At 40.6% G+C, this 17,793-nt stretch overlaps 1 protein-coding gene across 2 annotated transcripts; it reads left to right on the top strand.

Annotated features, from left to right (window-relative positions):
* Positions 1-89: 89 nt before the first annotated feature.
* Positions 90-16,482, top strand: LOC146382848 (FYVE, RhoGEF and PH domain-containing protein 6-like). Of its 2 annotated transcripts, XM_084933808.1 has the most exons (20): positions 90-1,022; positions 1,660-3,511; positions 6,458-6,596; positions 6,859-6,926; positions 8,199-8,229; positions 9,800-9,951; positions 10,379-10,535; positions 10,648-10,735; positions 11,268-11,318; positions 11,448-11,506; positions 11,598-11,669; positions 12,431-12,499; positions 12,801-12,884; positions 12,986-13,065; positions 13,231-13,333; positions 13,456-13,602; positions 13,696-13,884; positions 15,191-15,319; positions 15,412-15,551; positions 15,654-16,482. In XM_084933808.1, the coding sequence occupies exons 1-20, from the start codon at positions 1,010-1,012 to the stop codon at positions 15,688-15,690; spliced, it is 3,660 nt and encodes a 1,219-aa protein (XP_084789934.1). In that variant the 5' UTR covers positions 90-1,009; the 3' UTR covers positions 15,691-16,482. The 2 variants fall into 2 exon arrangements, with proteins under 2 accessions (XP_084789934.1, XP_084789933.1); XM_084933807.1 differs by having other exon boundaries at positions 90-3,511.
* Positions 16,483-17,793: the final 1,311 nt, after the last annotated feature.

Below are 17,793 nucleotides of genomic sequence, written 5' to 3'. Positions count from 1 at the left end.
GAGTCCTTATTTATCTTATCAATTAAGTCTTCACTTTCGCTTCTTTAAGATATGTAACTCCTCCTCAGGGACGGGAATCACACTGCATCATTCCAGCAACAGACCAAAACGCCCTCTCTTCCCTTGTCTTGTCACACACTCGATATTCCTCCATGAAATAAAACATGGATCAGGGGCAAGAGATCTGCCACAAGTTCCTGGATTCAGTGAGTTTCGACTTGGCCAAATAAACATGGCAAAAAGCAACAACTAATCCATTATTTATATTCAATCCTTCATATTATTCACCAAGTCAAGCTGTCAGTCATCTGACTTTCTTTGTGACTTCCTGTAAATAACTAAATGCAGAATCAACCTGCTGACACAAGGAGGGAACTGATGGGAAATATATATATATATTTTTCAAGTATTTCTTCCTCTGCGTAAAATATGTGTTACAAAGGAGCTGCTGGCTTCCTGGCATAATTTTGGCTTCTTAGTCATACCATTAATAATAGAAAAGATGATGTAGGAGGAAAGATATGCGTGCATGGCACCTCGCAAAATTCCTGAGCAGTCACGAGCCAGCGTTAAATCTTACTACAAGTCAGTGTTCATTGTTTCCGTGTGGAGAAGAGATTTTACAGTGTGACAACTCATAATAATGCCAATTTGTGGAAGATTTGGATGCAAAGATTGACTCTGGCCGTCTGTGGCTCCTGGGGGGCCTCTAGTGGATCGTCCTCGGAAACAAAAAGGAAGCTCGCGGCTATTGGCTGGCTACATATCGCAGAACATCAACAGCCGGTGCGCCTCCAGAGAGAAGAACTTGTTTGCGGCGGAATCACGTGTGCCGCTCGGGTTAAAATCAAAGAAAATGTCGATTATTTGACACATTATGAATCGACGATCTGAACTTTATCCGGATATGAAGGACTTTTGTCTTCACTGATTTATTTATTTATTTATTTTTAATATAAGGACCGGAAAACAATAAAGAAAGAAAAACAGAAGCGAAGTGAGTGGAGCGATGATGAACTCAGGTAAGTTCCCCGTTCGATGACTTTTCTGGTTTATACGTGAACACGGTGAGCTTATAATGGCTAATCGGGGAATAGTAAATGCTCAGAGATGTACTTCTATACTGTAGTTCAGCATGTTTTTTCTTTCTATTCCTACACAGTATAAATCTCACCTGTTTAGGTTTAGCCTGCTTGGTATTCATTTAAACAGCATAGCTCTAAATGAAGTTACATTTGATTATCTCGAGTTCTGTATTGATTTTGTTCGCAGTCAGCAGTTCAAACTGTGTCTTGTTGAACAGGGAAATATTTGAAAACAACGCCTTGAAAACCTGCTTGTCAACAGGGTTGCATTTTACTGCTTCTCCCACTCTTCATCTCCCACCTGCTAATCCCCACTTTTGCGTGTTGACGCGAGCTATTAGTTGGAGTAATGTGCTGCTACATAGAGGAGCAAACATAAATCATGTGATATTTGAACCCTTGGAGAGGTTGTTTATGATGTATACCGAGGTTAGGATCAACAGTGAAAGAAAACACAGTAAGTGTTGTAACTTTCGTGGGGTTTACATTACAGTCATTTAGATGTTGTTTTCCCTCAGAGGAAATAACTTTACCTCAAGTCCCAACTTCATATATTTCATTTCTCTATTCCCAGGCATGCATAAGCCACCTGTGGCCCCTAAACCAAAGCTGCTTTACTACGAAAGTCCACGGCAATCTCCTTTGATCCCCAGAAAAGGTGGCCTCTCGCAACCATCTCCTGGCACGCAGATGAAGGTGAAACCGGCGCTAGCCCCCAAACCCTGCCCCTCTAAATTCAACGCTCCCGTGGAAGAGAGGCAACCTGTCTGGACGAGCCCACGTCAGACATCTGCGTCGGATACCCCCCAGACTGTAGGTCGTCTTGCTTCCCAAAATGGACTGCAGCACGAGAGCAAAAGGCCTGACTGGGATTACGTTGTTCCTATTTGTCTGTGCAGCAGTGACAACTGCACGTGCGTCAATTCTCAATGCACCCGCAATCATAGCAGAGAGAAAATAAACAATGAATACTTCAGAACAACGAACGCCTCTCCCACCCATACTCACAGTCAGTCTGTTCAAGACGAACATGCTATTTACCAAAATGTCACTGTAAATACTAATATTTCCCGTCCTAAGGTGGCTTTTCGGCTGACTTCTCCTCACAGAACGCGGGGTGATGAGGCAAACGATGAAATTCTTGACGGTGTACCTGGACAAGTACCAGAGGAAGATGCTCTCAGTGTGCCACGACCCAAACTAATCCCAGCTCCCCCTAGGAAGCCCAGTCCTATCCCTGTACCACAGAAACCCAGGCAAGCTGTTCAGGACCATAAGGAAAAGGTGGAGAAGGGGAAGGAAGAGTCTGTAAGCCAAGATGGCAGAGAAATAAACACCAAAAATATGGCGGTGTCACCAGACAGGAAGGGCACATCATCACTGTCTGTCAGTGCACCTGAAAGTGAAAAGAAACTGCCAGCTTTTCCGTCAGTGAAAACTTGTCCCCCTCCAGCTGCTCCCCCCAAGAAAAAACCTTTTCTGTCTGAGCTCGAAAAAGTACTGAGCTCGGCTCCTCAGGCAATTCCAAAGGACGTGAAAGGGGAACATCTCGACTGGGGCCGTGGCACTTATGAGATGGATTTCTCCGCTAAAAAGGATAATAAAAAGATTCAGAGGAAAGCAAAGGGTGATGAGGAGGAAGCTTGTGGCATTTTGCATAGCCAGCCGGCCCTCAGCCAGCCTGTTGCCGCAGCGGAGAAAACTGGGATGGGTAAAGTACCTCCAAAGAAGCCCCAGAGAAAGAAGCTGCTGAATCAGAATAAGGGATCCTCTGAGGAGAGAGCAGCAAGGGAGTTTGAAGGACATGGGAAAAAGAAGGAGCTGCCTCTGCCTTCCACTGACAAATCAAGCGGTGACCATCCAGCAGCTGAAGTTAATAGGCATTCTCGCTCCAGTGTGAGCAAAGCCAAGTCCTTCTCCGGCGCTGACATCATTCGCTCTAAAAAAGTACAGAAGACAATTTCTTTCCGGAAACAGCCCTTGAAATTATCAAAGAGTAGGTTACCCAGGCAGACGGAAAAAGAAGACCAGTTCCCAGACTACACTCCCGATGATAATGAACTAAGTGTTGACAACGACGAAGACCTATGGCAGAACTATCCCGAACGTAAATTCTCCGCTCCATTTACTGAGTTCGAGCAAAATGTGGACGGAGAAAATGAAGAAGTTGTCCCATTTGAGGACAGCCCTGTGTATGAGGAGATATCAGACTACGCCAATGTGGAAAATTCAGGGCCATATCCTCAGGACCCCTACTCACAGCCTAAACCATGGCAGAGCTCAGTTTACACTGACCCACAGGGCTTATACTTACACCCTGACCCCTCGAAGAGCTCGGTGTATGATAATGAGGGCATTTATGAGGAGCAGGATCCATATATGTCCCTGGAGATAGACCACCAACAGACACCAGCACTCTGTGACAGGTAGACCTGATGTACTCGACTACCTCTGAACCTGATTTATTTTTAACAGCATGTTCTTCATTGTGTCCTGAAATTTCTTTTAAACAACCATTCATCTGCAAAATATGTTTCTGATGACAGAGGGCGAAAAGGAAGAGCGCAGAGGGCCTTCACATTGTTTGTTTTTCTAATTCCTGTCAGGGTAGTTTGACAGGTATGGTGTGCTTGCATAGCCTTGACACACTGACTTAAACTACACAAATTTAAAGTATAAACATGTTGTTATTATTACAGGCAGAGACAATCTTTAGCCTAGAAGGGACGAATACATACTAGATCAATGCAATCCACATTTCTGTGGTTTAAGAAGCGCTTTCACAGTGTCTTTGTGTTTGCAGCTCTGCGGTTATCTGGTGTTAGGAAGACGCTAAAACGACACCTGTTTCTCTTCTTAAAGGCTCAGTTCAATAGAGTGGAGGTGATAGAATTAAAAATCTGCTGCTTAAAGAGGAAACCTTTCATCAGAACTCAATATAAGACTTTATTTTTCAATGATTATCCATTATCAGGGACTACAACATCTAGTCCTTTTACTGAATAGTTAGATTTGTTTGTTTTCAAACCAAAAACCTACAATCCCAACTATAACTACCTAATGCTAAAAAGTATATATGTTTATAAAACCGTTAGTGATGTGTGCATTAGGGGAACAAAAGGAGTTTCTGGGCTTTGTTCGCAAATGTGTGGGTGGCGACGTGCTTATGCTTCTCACAAAATTCCCGTCAGATTCATGAAGCGTGTCCACTGGCCAGTTTTGTTCTGTAGTGACTTAGAATAATCTGCAATCTGCATGTCATGATCAACACTAAGATGTAATGAAGAAAGTGATGATGGTGATGCATCAAGTTAGTACTAAATAAATAAGGGGTGAAGAAATGGAAACAGTAGTGTCAGAGGAGGAAGCCACAAAAACAGCAACACCTTTCAAAACTGTTTCAGATAATAGAGCTGATGATTAGTATTTTCCTGGAGACTAGGGTTTAAAAATCAGTCAAACAATAAAAATAGAAAAGACTTTGCATGAACAGACCAGAACAAAATGAAGGAAGGAGCGTGCGATCTATCAGCCCAAGATTAAAAAAAATAAAAAAAGGCACTACACTTACTGGAAAAACAAAACAAAAAACATCCTCCAGCATACGCGCAATATTGCCAACCATCATCTTATCATTCATTGATAAGTACCTGACCAGGATAAGATATACTTAAATAATCATAGTAACTGGAACATTTGTTCCAAATGTGTCATGTGTGAAGGACGAGTTTTGTTTGGTCTTTGTATTGGTTTGTTAAACTACTATATGTTGAGTCACTGTCTACTCTTGCTCCCATTTTCTTAACATTTAATATAATTTTTGTCCTCTGTCATTAATTAAATTCTATTAGTGTTTTATTTTGTTTCTGTCATTTTGGAAAACTGTAAATAATGGCTAATGAAAGTGTTACCGTGGCACGGTGTTGTGCTGGACAGCACTGTCATCTCATAACAAGAAGCTCCTGGGTTTGATCCACGGGCTGGCCGCTCTTTCTGTGTGGAGTTTGCATTTCCTCTCCAGGTACTATTTAGTGATTCTAAACTGGCCATAGATGTGAATGTGACTGTAAATGGCTTTCTTGCAATATTTTAGCGACTTGTCCAAACAATTGCCGTCTCCCCTCCACCTTCAATCCTAAATTGAATCAGTGGAAAATGGATGGGTGAAATATTTTTGATCATCAACATTATTAGTGGTAGTTGTAGTAAAGTTTTAAGATGTGCTTTCTAAGACATCCAGGCCTTAATTATTTGTTCCTGAACATGTTCTAACTTTATTTGCAGATTATGAACAAATTCAGCTGAGAAAATATCACAGATTTGTGCATTAAATCCGTTTATGTACAGATTTGTGTTTGCACTGTTCGATATTGCACCGTTTCTGCAGATCTACATACATTCATCATAAGAAGCAGATCAGTGCTAAATAGATACGTTTTTACTTTTTTGCACTTTTGTTGAACTGACCCTTTTTATTCTTTTCTGTTTTTTTTTTTTTTTAAATGTTTCTGAGTTTGCGTCTTCATTGGCTCCAGTTTTTAATTTATTATTATTTTTTCCTGTGTGTGTATATTCCCTGAAGTAATCTTTGTAGTAATCCTGTTAGTAGGCAAAGAATTTCACATGTCTGGTTTTGAATGAGCAGTTTTGCAGAAGTCAGCTGGATAACAGGATTACAGTTTGTGTAACTGTACACGCTGCCTCCAACAGCTTAGCATGTCGCAGCGCTTTGGTTCAAACACTCACATGTTGGAAACACGTTGGCTCATAGCAGAGACCGCTCACTGCGAAGTACTACAGCTGTTGTAAAATGGGCACAGACCCTTAGCTTTGTCTGGTTTCTTTCTTTGTAAGTTTTGTTCAGGGAGGTGCCTTCTGAGAATCCTCTGGGAATTGTGGCATTTTAGACATGCGGCGCATCTTTAGCACAATTTCCTGTTAGCTGTTCATGTGAAGTCCTGTTAAAACTGCTGACGATGCCTTATTTCTGAGTTCTGAGAGCAGATGTAAAAAGATGCAGTAGGAGTAGGCTTGTGATTGTATTGATAATTAGATTTAACATTTAAAGGTGTCAAGTCCTCCCTTTCCTGTGTGCATTTCTATGACTTTTAATAATAAATGCTCCCGTATAAGAAATTCTCGGGATTAAATGCTGAGGAGAGGTTTTTTTATATCAGAAATCTTCCTCATTCTTCTGAAATTCCCTTCCCCTCGCTCGTGTGCCATGTGTATTTTAAAGGTGTGTCAGCGCCTTTCAAATGCAGAATAAATGCCTTCAGGTAGTTCTGTGTCAAGACTACCTGCCCTGTTTGTGTTTGTCGGTCCCTGTTTTGCTCTTTGACTAACATGTGTTTCTGACTTTTTTTTTACAGAAGCTCCTTTGAAAAAGACATTGTTCTTGAGGTGCCGTTTGATGATGACTTTATCCAGACCACCTCAGAAGACGAAGGCGAGAATGACAGCAGCTCTGACTCAAGTAAAGGTGACCCTGAGCAGCCAGAGGAGAAAACGGTGAGGAGCAGATGCTGTTAGATCCTGACAGGGTTTGCTCATTGCAAGAATTTCAAGGATGCAACTTAGTCCTGCAGGAGAGAACACGCCTTCCTTTAACAAGAAAAAAAACAAAAACATTTATAGCATCATCCTCATGCTGTTTCTAATAGATTAACATATTATTATTGCATCTTGTACGTCTGCTGCGAGCAGTGTGTGTGCTACATTTACTGTACTGTTTTATTCAAACTGTACTGTTTTTATTGATTGTCTTCATCAGACGGCGAGTGAAAAGAAGAAAAACAAGATATTCAACATTGCACAAGAAATTATGACCTCTGAGAGTGTGTGAGTGTCCTTTTTTCCCTCGTTTACATTTCTTGAACTCCACGTGTGCACATAGTCTAGGATAATTTTGCCCAGATTTTGGGATGTCTGTCTCTCAGGTTTGTTGTGGGTTTTTGTAGATTAAAAGTTTCTCTTGGTGTTTGCAACATTAACTTACACACTGGGGGAAAAAGACTGGAGAAAAAGCCATTTAACTAAACATTTAATTGTTAAGAAGTGCAAATTCAACAGTACGTCTCAGTTTTTCTACATGAAATATTAAAGAAAAAGTTCTAGTAGCTCATCCAGATCATCTGGTGTGTGTCTTGTATTGTTTAACTATATTATATGTTGGAATTAGTCGGACCTGCCTTGCAAGACTGCAGTTGGTCCCGAATGCTGCAGCTCGCCTTCTGATGCGAACTAAAAGATGTGAACGTATTTCCCGGTGCTTGCCTCTTTCCACTGGCTCTCTTTTCACTTCAGAACTGATTTTAAAATGTTATTGTTGATTATAAAGCCATGAATGGACAGGCTCCTGGGTATTTGTCTGACCTCTCGCAGCCTTATGCGCCCTCTAGATGTCTTAGAACAAATGATCTTTTGCTTTTAGCCATACCAAGGTCTAGGCTGGTTCACAGAGGCGATCGAGCGTTTGGGGTCGTAGCACCTAAACTGTGGAATAATCTACCCCAACACATCAGACAGGCTCCTACTGTCAATCAATTTGAATCTCATCTAAAAATACATTTGTATTCACTGGCTTTTAATACAGTATGAGAGGTAATTGGTGCTTGGTGCTAATAATAAAAGTTACTTGGTACTAGTTATTTTGTATTTCTGTACAGCACTTTGGTCAGCGTTGCTGTTGTCATTAAATGTGCTATATAAATAAAAAAAAAACTACTTTGGTGTAGTATGAATGGCAGTGGGGGAGGTCTTTCTCCATAGGGAAAGCTGTAAAACGTGAAAGTACAGTTAAATGATCAAAATCTATGAACTCCTTCACATTTTGCAAAGCCTTCCAGCGGGCCTGATTGGAATCTTTGTCAGGCTGATTCTGGCCCCTGGGCCATATGTTTGACACACTGCTCCACTTGCACCCAACAGATGGTAGAGTCTTGCAGGATCTGTGTGTAAGCGCCTGACTGGAAAAAAACAAAACAATTTCCATTCACCTTCATTGTAATGGGTAGACACACATATATGTCAAAACCTCACAAAACATGATGATGTATTGTTGTATGGAGGCAGCGATTGTGTAACCATTATAGCTGTATTTTGTTTTTCCAGGTTTGTTGACGTCCTGAAGCTGCTTCATGTTGTGAGTACTTCCACATGTCACCTTTTAAACAAAAGCAACCACTGTGTTTGCCATGAAAAGAGCTGTGGGTATATATTTGAGCCAGTGCTGGTCTAGTGTCGGAGCCCACATTCTCCATATGTGTTTGATTTGATCCTCCTAGAAGGGCAGAATAGACTTTTCTCCGTCCTTCTGGAAAAGGTTAAATAAAAGGTTCTTATTGTAACACTACACTTGCTCTGAATGATACACAGTCGCGTTGTTTTAACCGCTGCCAAAAAAATGATCTGATTCCTATGCTGTACTTCCCCTGCAGTGTTTGCTATGCGACAAGAAGGGAAGAACAATATTTTTTTATGTGTCGTCCAACCAGTCTAACCAACTCTTTGCCAACCCACTCTTAGATCGGTGAAGTAAAGCACTCCCTACCTCTACGAGAATCTCCACATCTGCTTCTGTTTGTTTGTTGAGTCGCTTTTTCTTGACAGTTCATCATATCTGCTCAGGAAGAGGAGATGTGATAAATTCAGGAATTGCAGTGTCAAGTGTGAGGAAATTTGATCAGGGCTGGTACATAAGACGTAGTAGCCTTGAGTGATAAGCGACGACTCCCGTCTATGACTGTATAGCATACACGGGAAGCGCTCAAGTCTCCGTGGATTGCACAGTTGTGAAGAACAGATCAGATGAAGTTCAAAGCAATTTTGAAGTGGCTTTCTATTTTACCCAGCTCTGTCAGATCCTCAAACAGACATCAGCACTCACCACAGCATGTGTATTCTATCTGATTTATCTGGTAATGCATATTCTTAGACGTTCTCGGGATCTAAATGCAGACAATAAAAGCTACTTTGATTTAGCTGCTTTGTTTGTCTAACCCATGTGTTATAATGGAAACAAGATAACCAAACTGGCCTTTTGCTCAAAACCAACAAGGCTAACGTCACACGTTTGTTACTGCTGACTGTCTGCAGCGTAGTTTTTTTTCTTATCTCGTGAAACGTATATGTTTTTAATTTTTTTTCTGCTACATCCTTCACCATGTGAGCCGCCTCCTACACTGTCAGCTGTTTTTTTTTTTTTTTTTTTTTTGGTAGAAGGAAATCGCACGTTAACCACAGGAGCTCTCTGCTGGGTACATGGTCTGTTGGCAGTTTTATTTGCCATGTGTCTCTATAAACCACCAGAAAACGAACCATAAATGGTACCCTCAGTGTTTGCTGCTCTTTATTTATTATTTCTTTGGTCCTGATTTATTTTATAAGAATGACAGTGAGTCTTTTGTCCTGTCTTGCCCCCTTAACCCCTAACCGGTCACAGGGGATGGCCGCCTCTCCCTGAGCCTGGTTCTGCCGGAGTTTTCCAGTTAAAAGGGAGTTTTTCCTTCCCACTGCCACCAAGTGCTTCCTCATATGGGGTCATTTTATTTTTGGGGTTTTCTCTGTGTTATTGTAGGGTCTTTACTTTGCAACATAAAGTGCCTTTAGGCAGCTGTTGTGATTTAGCACTATGCAAATAAAACAGAATTTAATTGTCTTTTAAGAATGCACTTAAGCTGTGTCCATCTGACTTTTTATCTGTCTATCAACAGGACTTCCGTGATGCAGTGTCTAAAGCCTCTCGCCAGAGTGGGAAGCCTGTGATTGAGGACCGTCTTCTAAACCAGATACTGTACTCCCTCCCACAGCTCTACGAACTCAACCAAAACCTCCTCTCTGAACTGAGACAAAGAATAGCTAAATGGTATAACGAAGTTTTTTAGTTTTTTTACTGAGAGCTTTACATGTGCTCTTGTTGCAGATTGGGAGCTAAACCATGCAGTAATAACTGATAGTCTTCAGAGGTAGAGGGATGTTTTTATGTTTTAACTCCATACTAATGCCCACGGTCCTATGTGGTGCTGTTAGTGCCTGTTGAAAGTGTGGTTAGTCGGGTAAAGAGGAAACTCAGAACATTGGTGAATTTTTTCTGTTCATGATCCACAAGGAAGTATTCAAGCTCTGGGTAAGAATATATATTTTCACATGTTTTTGATTTTTCATTTACTCTATAGGAGAAAAAATAGATACTATAAAACCAAAATATGCCCCCCCCCCCCCCCCCCACCTAATCACCTAGATGGATCGAGGAACTGACCAGTGTTTTTCTTTTTGCTCGGTTTTGTTTACAGGAGCGAGAATCCCCAGGTAGCAGACATTTTCCTGAAACAGGGGCCCTATCTGAAGATGTACTCGACATACATTCGTGAGTTTGACAGGAATGTGGTTCTTCTGGATGAGCAGACTAAGAAGAATCCAGCATTTGGCGCAGTAGTACGGGAATTTGAGGTAATGGTGCTCAACCTGTTCCGTGTGTAAGTGGGTGTCTTTGCTCACTTTTTCAAAAACAAAACAAAAACCATTAAATGTTGATTTGGTTTTGTTCTCTTTTTTCGTTAAGGCTAGTCCACGCTGCGCCAGCTTGGCTCTGAAGCATTACCTGTTAAAACCTGTACAGAGGATTCCTCAGTATCAGCTGCTACTCACAGGTAAACCTGTAAATAAAGAGTCATTGAAATAGATCTTTACGTTTCTTATTTAATACTTAAAGGTGAGTTTAACTTAAGTACAAACTCAGCTCACTGTTGTAGTTTTGGACTCCTAAACTGTACACGTTGGCGCAGCCTTTGATGTCTCATCTCAGGCATCATGCTGCCCTCTGGTGCTTATTACGAAAATCTTTTGTGCTCCTTCTTGACTCCTTGTATAATAAGGCTTTTGAAGTACAGTCCGAATCAGATTTGGTGACATAACGTAAGCTTCAACAAGAGTGAGCTTGTGGATTCACGAGTCTGGTTAATCGGTCAGTGCCAACATATGATGAATGTTTCCCACGTCACTCTTGTATAGCTGCGTTACGTAAACACCTGGAGACCTTTTCATCCAGGATTTAAGTTCTGAATCATTCCAGGAATTGGATATAGAGACTGAGCCCTTAACACCCATTTGCGTACTTATTGATCACTTGTTGTGGTTACACTGTTGATAGCAAAACTTAAATGTTTTTTTATTTTGTTTTAGATTATCTAAAAAACCTGCCTGAAGATGCAGACGACTACAAAGACACAGAAGGTAACGACATAACCTTTATTTTTATTAATTTCTTTAAATCTGCAGATCCGTAAATATTCTTGATGGTGTTAGTGGAATGGAAATATTTCATGTCATGTGTGTGACAATTACAAATTTGTGTCCATTCAGCTGCCCTTGCTATAGTGAAAGAGGTGGCCAGTCATGCAAATGACTTCATGAAACAAGGGGTGAGAGCAAAATAGAAATTTCATGATAAGCAATCACGTGGTAAATTCCTAATACACGTTACTTACACATTCCACTCGTTTTTTTTCTCAGGATATCTTCCAGAGTTTGATCCGTGTCCAGTGCCGTCTGATTGGCAACCATGAGATTGTCCAGCCTGGCCGGGTGAGGTCATAAAGCTTTTGTAAGATTTAGTACGTACACACAGGCAATGTCAATGTAGGAAAAGCAAAGGCTGTGCTAACACGGATGATGTCTCTCTGATTCTAATGTGAGCCATGTGAGCCATCACGCTTTTCCAGCATGAAGGACCCTGGGAAAAACTGAAGCAGCTAAACTGGTTTCCCGTTAGGCGATACATACTGTACTCAAGCAGGTGTAACCACCAGAGTCTGGTTTATTTGAGTAGCCTGATCTTTACATACCATGCTTGGGCATATTTAACTGAGTTGTTCCACTTGGTGAGAAAGTGGGAACGCAATGTTTCCTCAGTTGAGATTAACAATATGTTTTGCAAGAGTTTCCTGGGCTGACATAGGCAGCGTTAACGTAGCATGTTATTTATTGATGGGCGAAACTGAAGCTCCCACACAAGCACTGGGACACCATGAAAACAGCACACATGAGTGTGCCTGAGTCCAGGATGTTCTTGCTAACCACTGAGCCACCATGCTGCCACGTGATTATTAAGGCGGGCTGCTAATATTGACCTTCTCTAGGCCATCAATTGGAGAAAATAATGAACTTCAAGCTCTGCAAAGTACTTTTCTTCACAAGTTGCAAGAAGTAGTTCTGGATAAAGAAAAGGCAGTTAGAAGAGTGATAAAGTAAAATATGGGGAGGATCAGGGTCAGATATTTTTTGCTAATTTACACTTTTGTGATTTCTTCCCCCCCCCCCCCCCCCCCCTTTTTTTTTTTTCCCAGATATACCTTAAAGAGGGGATCTTGATGAAGCTGTCCAGGAAAGTCATGCAGCCCAGAATGTTCTTCCTGGTATAGTCGATATTTCCTTTTATGCTTTCATAACCAAATCACAATCAAACAGCAGTGTTTCTGTCATGTGCCTCCACTCATGGTTCCCTTCCTAGTAAAACATGTGGTCATACATTCTGTTGAGCTGATATAAGGAACTTGGATTGATTAATAGATTTAGCTTTCATGGTGCTCAGATGTCTTTCCACATTTGTTTGATATTTCTCCCACATTTTTATGATCTCATTAATCTTATTACTGGTGTATTTGAGACTCGATGGTCATGACAGAATGAAAATGTTTCATGTCATTTTCCATTTAGTTTAACGACATGTTGCTGTACACCAAACCCGTTCAGTCAGGCCAGTACATGTTCAAAAACACGCTGCCCCTCAGAGGAATGAAGGTGAGAACTCTTTCTTATTCTGTTTGTCAATTTTCACATTTTCTCACATCACGAGATCATTTTTATCCTGGCATCACGGCTCACAGTGAAAATAATTACAGGTTAGCAAACCGAGTCAAGAGGCCTATCAGAACGAGCTGAACATCGTGAGCGTGGAGCGCTCTTTCATTCTCTCCGCGAGGTAATGATCAGAAATGAAAGAGGCCTTTGTAATTTAAGATGGTGTGTTGTTGTTGTTATTACATTTTATTTCATTAGTGTATGTTCTTTTTTTTTTTCTTTTTTTTCTTGAATCTATTTTGTTTTTTTGTTTCTTTTACATATGCTCTGTTTTCTCTTTCTGTAGCTCGGCCGAGGAACAGGACGAATGGCTTGAAGCGATTTCCACAGCGATCAGTGAACACACCAAGAAGACGAGCAGCTTTACCCCTGGCAAGCCTCAAGATGTGGTAAGATCACTTAAAAAAGTACATCTCCGGCTGTTGCCATATGTGAGCAACATTTAACATTGTATGAGCAGCCACTGAAACTCCTGTGTGCCTTCATTTTGTTTTGTTCCACTCATATTCAGCTGGATGGCACTGATGTTGGCGATGGTGCTCCTTTGGGATCCAAAGCCCCCATATGGATCCCTGACAAGCGGGCCTCCATGTGTATGGTCTGCACCTCCAAGTTCACCCAAACGTGGAGGAGACATCACTGCCGTGCGTGCGGAAAGGTGGGGCATCAGTTGTACAACATGCTTACTGTCCAGAATGAGGGAGAGATGGAAGGGCAAAAAAAGTAAAACTTGTGCTTTATTCTTCCACAGGTTGTGTGCCAATCTTGCTCCTCCAATGAATTCCCTCTCGAATATAAAAAGAACAAGTTTACTCGAGTGTGTGACCAGTGTTTCCAAGTTCTTTTGGAGCAGAAAGGCGAACAGACCCATCAACTTGGAAAAAGAACTGCGTTTACTTTCCACAAAAAGCAGAAGTTGATACCCGCAACCCTCAAAGAGGTAGTTCATATGTCGCCCTCATCTGTATACACTTTCCATTACAACCTTATTACTGCAGTAGTTTATTTATTTATTTAGTTTAAACATCTGGGCAGTTCCCAGATGTTTAAAATTTTGGACTGCTGGACTTTCAAAAGAGGAATGTTGTCCCATTTTTGTCTGATATAGGATTCTAACTGCTGAACAGTCCTGGGTCTTCTTTAACGTATTTATTGTTTTATGGTGCTTGAAATGTTTTCAGTAGGTTAAAGATCCGGACTGTTGATGTATGCAGTTTAGCATTTTCTTGCTGAAGTATACAAGGTCTTCACTGAAAAAGATGTCATCTGTATGGGACCATATATTGCTTTTAATACCTCTCAGCACTAATAATGGCTTTTCAGATATGCAAGCTACAAATTCCATAAGCTCTTGTGCGACCCCCCCGTACCATCAGAGATCCAGGCTTTTGTACTGAATGCTGATAAGGCAGGGGTGTCCAACTCCAGGCCTCGAGGGCTGGTGTCCTGCAGGTTTTAGATTTGTTCTTGATCCAACTCAGCTGATTTAAAATTACCTCCTCAACAAGTTCATAAAACCTGCAGGACACTGGCACTCGAGGCATGGAGTTGCCTACCCCTGGACTAAGGGAAAGCGGAAAACTGTTCCGTGGACACCACCAGAGGACCAGAAGACCCATTATTGCAGGGGTGCCCAACTCCAGGCCTCAAGGGCCGGTGTCCTGCAGGTTTTAGATCTCACCCTGGGTCAGCACACCTGAATCAAATGATTAGTTCATTACCAGGCCTCTGGAGAACTTCAAGACATGTTGAGGAGGTCATTTAGCCATTTGAATCAGCTGTGTTGGATCAAAGACACACCTAAAACCTGCAGGACACCGGCACTCGAGGCCTGGAGTTGGACACCCCTGCCTTAGTCCATTTTAAATGAGTTTTGGTCCAGAGAAGATGGCAGTGATTCTAGATCATGTTCACATATGGCTTCTTCTTTGCATGATATATTTCTCCAGAATCTCTGAATCTTTTGAAGACTTTATGTATCCAGGTTAATTAGTTATAGAAAGTCCTTTCCAGCCTTTATTTCCCCCGTTCCAACTTTTTGAGAAGTTTTGCTGCCATCAAATTTAAAATGAGTTAATATTTTTCATTAAATAGTAAAATTTCTAAACATTTAATGTTTTCAATTCTTGTTATAAAAATTTGGATTTAGAAGATTTGCATTCTGTTTATATTTACATTTTACAGTGTCCCAACTTGGGTTCATATAATGTTCAGAAAACTCATCAGATTGCTTTTACTTTGTAAAGGTGACGGCCAACACAGACGACTCCTCTATGAGTGGGTACCTGCAGGCGTCCAAGGTGGCTAAAAAGCACGGGAAGAGGTTATGGTTTGTCATTAAAGACAAGGTCCTGTACAAATACGCAGCAAGTGAGGTAAAGTCTTCTACTTGTATTAATAAAAGCTCAGTATGGCAGTTGGAACAAAGAGAATTAATGCGACGTTTGTTTTTCATTTCTTCATGCAGGACGTGGCAGCTTTGGAGAGTCTGCCCCTGCTGGGATTTGTTGTAAAAGCTGATTCCTCACAGACGTCGCAGTTCAAACTCTACCACAAAAACAAAGTTTACTACATTTTTAAAGCTGACAGCCCAGAGACTGCCCAAAAGTACTGTAGAGAGCTATGCTATTTATTATTGCATATAGTGACAATATTAATAATATAAAAATATTGTAATAATATTAATATTTCTTTTTTCTTTTTTAACAGATGGATCACGTCTTTTAAAGAGGCTGCTGTGCTTTAATATCTGTTGTGTGAAGCTGCTGGCTGTGCTTGCCTCGGCTGAAAATGTTTTACCTCAGTGCTCCCAGAAATCTGTAAACAGCATCTGGAGTCACCAGTTTTGTGCGTTTTGTTTTTATTGTAATTACTGTAACTACTTTTACATTGTTTTTAGAGCTCTCTTGTGGAGATGGGATTTACCCATTTTTATTTTTGCACAGTCACATGAATCTTTTCCCCATGCATTTAAAAAGTTTAGGCTTCAATGTCAGAAATCCATTTTTAGACTTTAATTTTGGGTTATGCTTTTAATGCAATTGTCTAATGTTGTGCTTGGATTGCCATAGCACAGATTTGGTGAAAAAGAGAATTATCCATTAGTTACTATGGACACGGCTGCTGTCATAACATGTGAACACACGTCTATCCAGCAGATTCCTAAATAAATTATGTGGGTATTTCTTGTGGTTTGGGAATGCTTTTTTTTTTTTTTTTCACACTTCATAAGTTACCATAGAGCACGTTCAGAGCAATGTTAAAGCAATGTTCACTTCCTGCTTGGGTAAGAAATGTTTACTTTATATTCTTAGACTGGAGTCTGCAATCTGAAGTCTCAATGATGTATTGGTGGAGAATTCACCGTTCAAACTGTCCCATAATGGGTTCTGCACTTAAGTCAATCAAATGGCTTCATATGATTATACCCTAAATATATATCTATGTAAACAGAAGTGATTGTAATTAGATTGACAAGAAATTAATTTTTACTGCTCAAATTCTGTCATTGTAATAAATTTTTATTTTCATGTGTTTATTGTTGTTGCATGTATATTTGCTGAAGTTATTCTTTTCCAATGTTAACGCTATACTTATAAGTAAAAGTGATTTGGGTGCAAATGCCGCAAATTGACTGTACAGTTTAGTGAATTATATTATATAAGTCCTCATGATGGATCTTAAAGGTTTATACAATCTTTTGCAGATATCTTGAGTCACCCCTCATTTCATTATCAGAATTGCTCTTGAGCCATAGCTCTTCAAGGCTTTCAGAAGGTCTTTAAAAGTTTCTTCTTTGGACATGTCTGCTTTTTCATTCATTTTCAGTCCAGTCCTTGTACCTAAATTTTATCGTTACACGCTGTGTTACTAGCAGCCTGTTGCAAAAAGATGTAATTTAACACCGTTTGGCAGGCATAAAAATAGTAGTTTTGCACCAACAAAGTGATTCTCAAAGAGCTACTAGCAACATTCAATTCAATTCAGTTTTATTTATATAGCGCCAAATCACAACAACAGTCGCCCCAAGGCGCTTCAACATCAGCTGGACAGTATCTGAAAATTATGTCCTTAAGAAATAGGAAAAAATCAAGCAAAGACCTGACACAGGACCTGAGAGATGCATGTGGTCCTTCAACTGATTCATCTACTTTTCATTGAAGCCTCATCAGAAATGGTCTCAGTGGAAGGGTGGCAGGCAAAACGCCATTCTTAAGGGATGGAAACAAGAAAAGGATGAGATATGCCAAAGTACACAAGAACTGGACTTAAAATCAGTCTTATGAGGTGATGACCCCAAATTTTGTTAATGTGTCCAGAAGAGGCCTGGAAAGAGATACAACAGTGAGTGTCTACAGTCACCTGTAAACATGGTTTGGATTTGGAATTCAGTCAGTGGTGTGGGGGATTTTATCTAAACTGATGGAATGAATACAAAGAAGCACTGGCAGATTTTGATGTGCCATGAAACATCAAAGCACACAACAGTGTCAGTCATGGATTGGTCTCCCCAGAGATCAACACTATTGAAGCAGTGTGGGTTCATCCTTTTTTAAAAATAATGTCATTCAAGAATCCTCGAGAACTGTTCCTGAAAATTTCTTTAAGAAATTACAAGAAAGTTTAACTACGAGAGTTCAGGCTGTGTTGAAGAAACACATGATACTGAAAGTCATACTGACTGTCATACTGACTTTCAGTGTCATTAAAATTGTACACACTCTGTTTTTGCCTTATAGACTATTTCTAATTATGTTTACATGTGTCATTAAGTTATTGCACCTATTTCCTACTTTGCTAGCAAAATATGGGCAGCTCATGACATGCACAGCATTGTAAGACCATCCAT

The sequence above is a fragment of the Perissodus microlepis genome, chromosome 7 (genome assembly GCF_051167445.1).
Source record: "Perissodus microlepis isolate ML-2025 ecotype Zambia chromosome 7, ASM5116744v1, whole genome shotgun sequence".
In the NCBI taxonomy this organism is placed as follows: domain Eukaryota; kingdom Metazoa; phylum Chordata; class Actinopteri; order Cichliformes; family Cichlidae; genus Perissodus; species Perissodus microlepis.
Note: the sequence above shows the minus strand (reverse complement) of the source record. Positions and strands in the feature narration are given on the sequence as shown.

Excerpts from the sequence above, each read along its gene's own strand:
- LOC146382848 (XM_084933807.1), top strand. The coding sequence starts at position 1,587 with ATGTTGTTTTCCCTCAGAGGAAATAACTTTACCTCAAGTCCCAACTTC. Across the intron at positions 11,507-11,597 it reads ATGACTTCATGAAACAAGGG|GATATCTTCCAGAGTTTGAT; the intron begins GTGAGAGCAAAA and ends TTTTTTTCTCAG. Across the intron at positions 12,500-12,800 it reads AGCCCAGAATGTTCTTCCTG|TTTAACGACATGTTGCTGTA; the intron begins GTATAGTCGATA and ends TTTTCCATTTAG.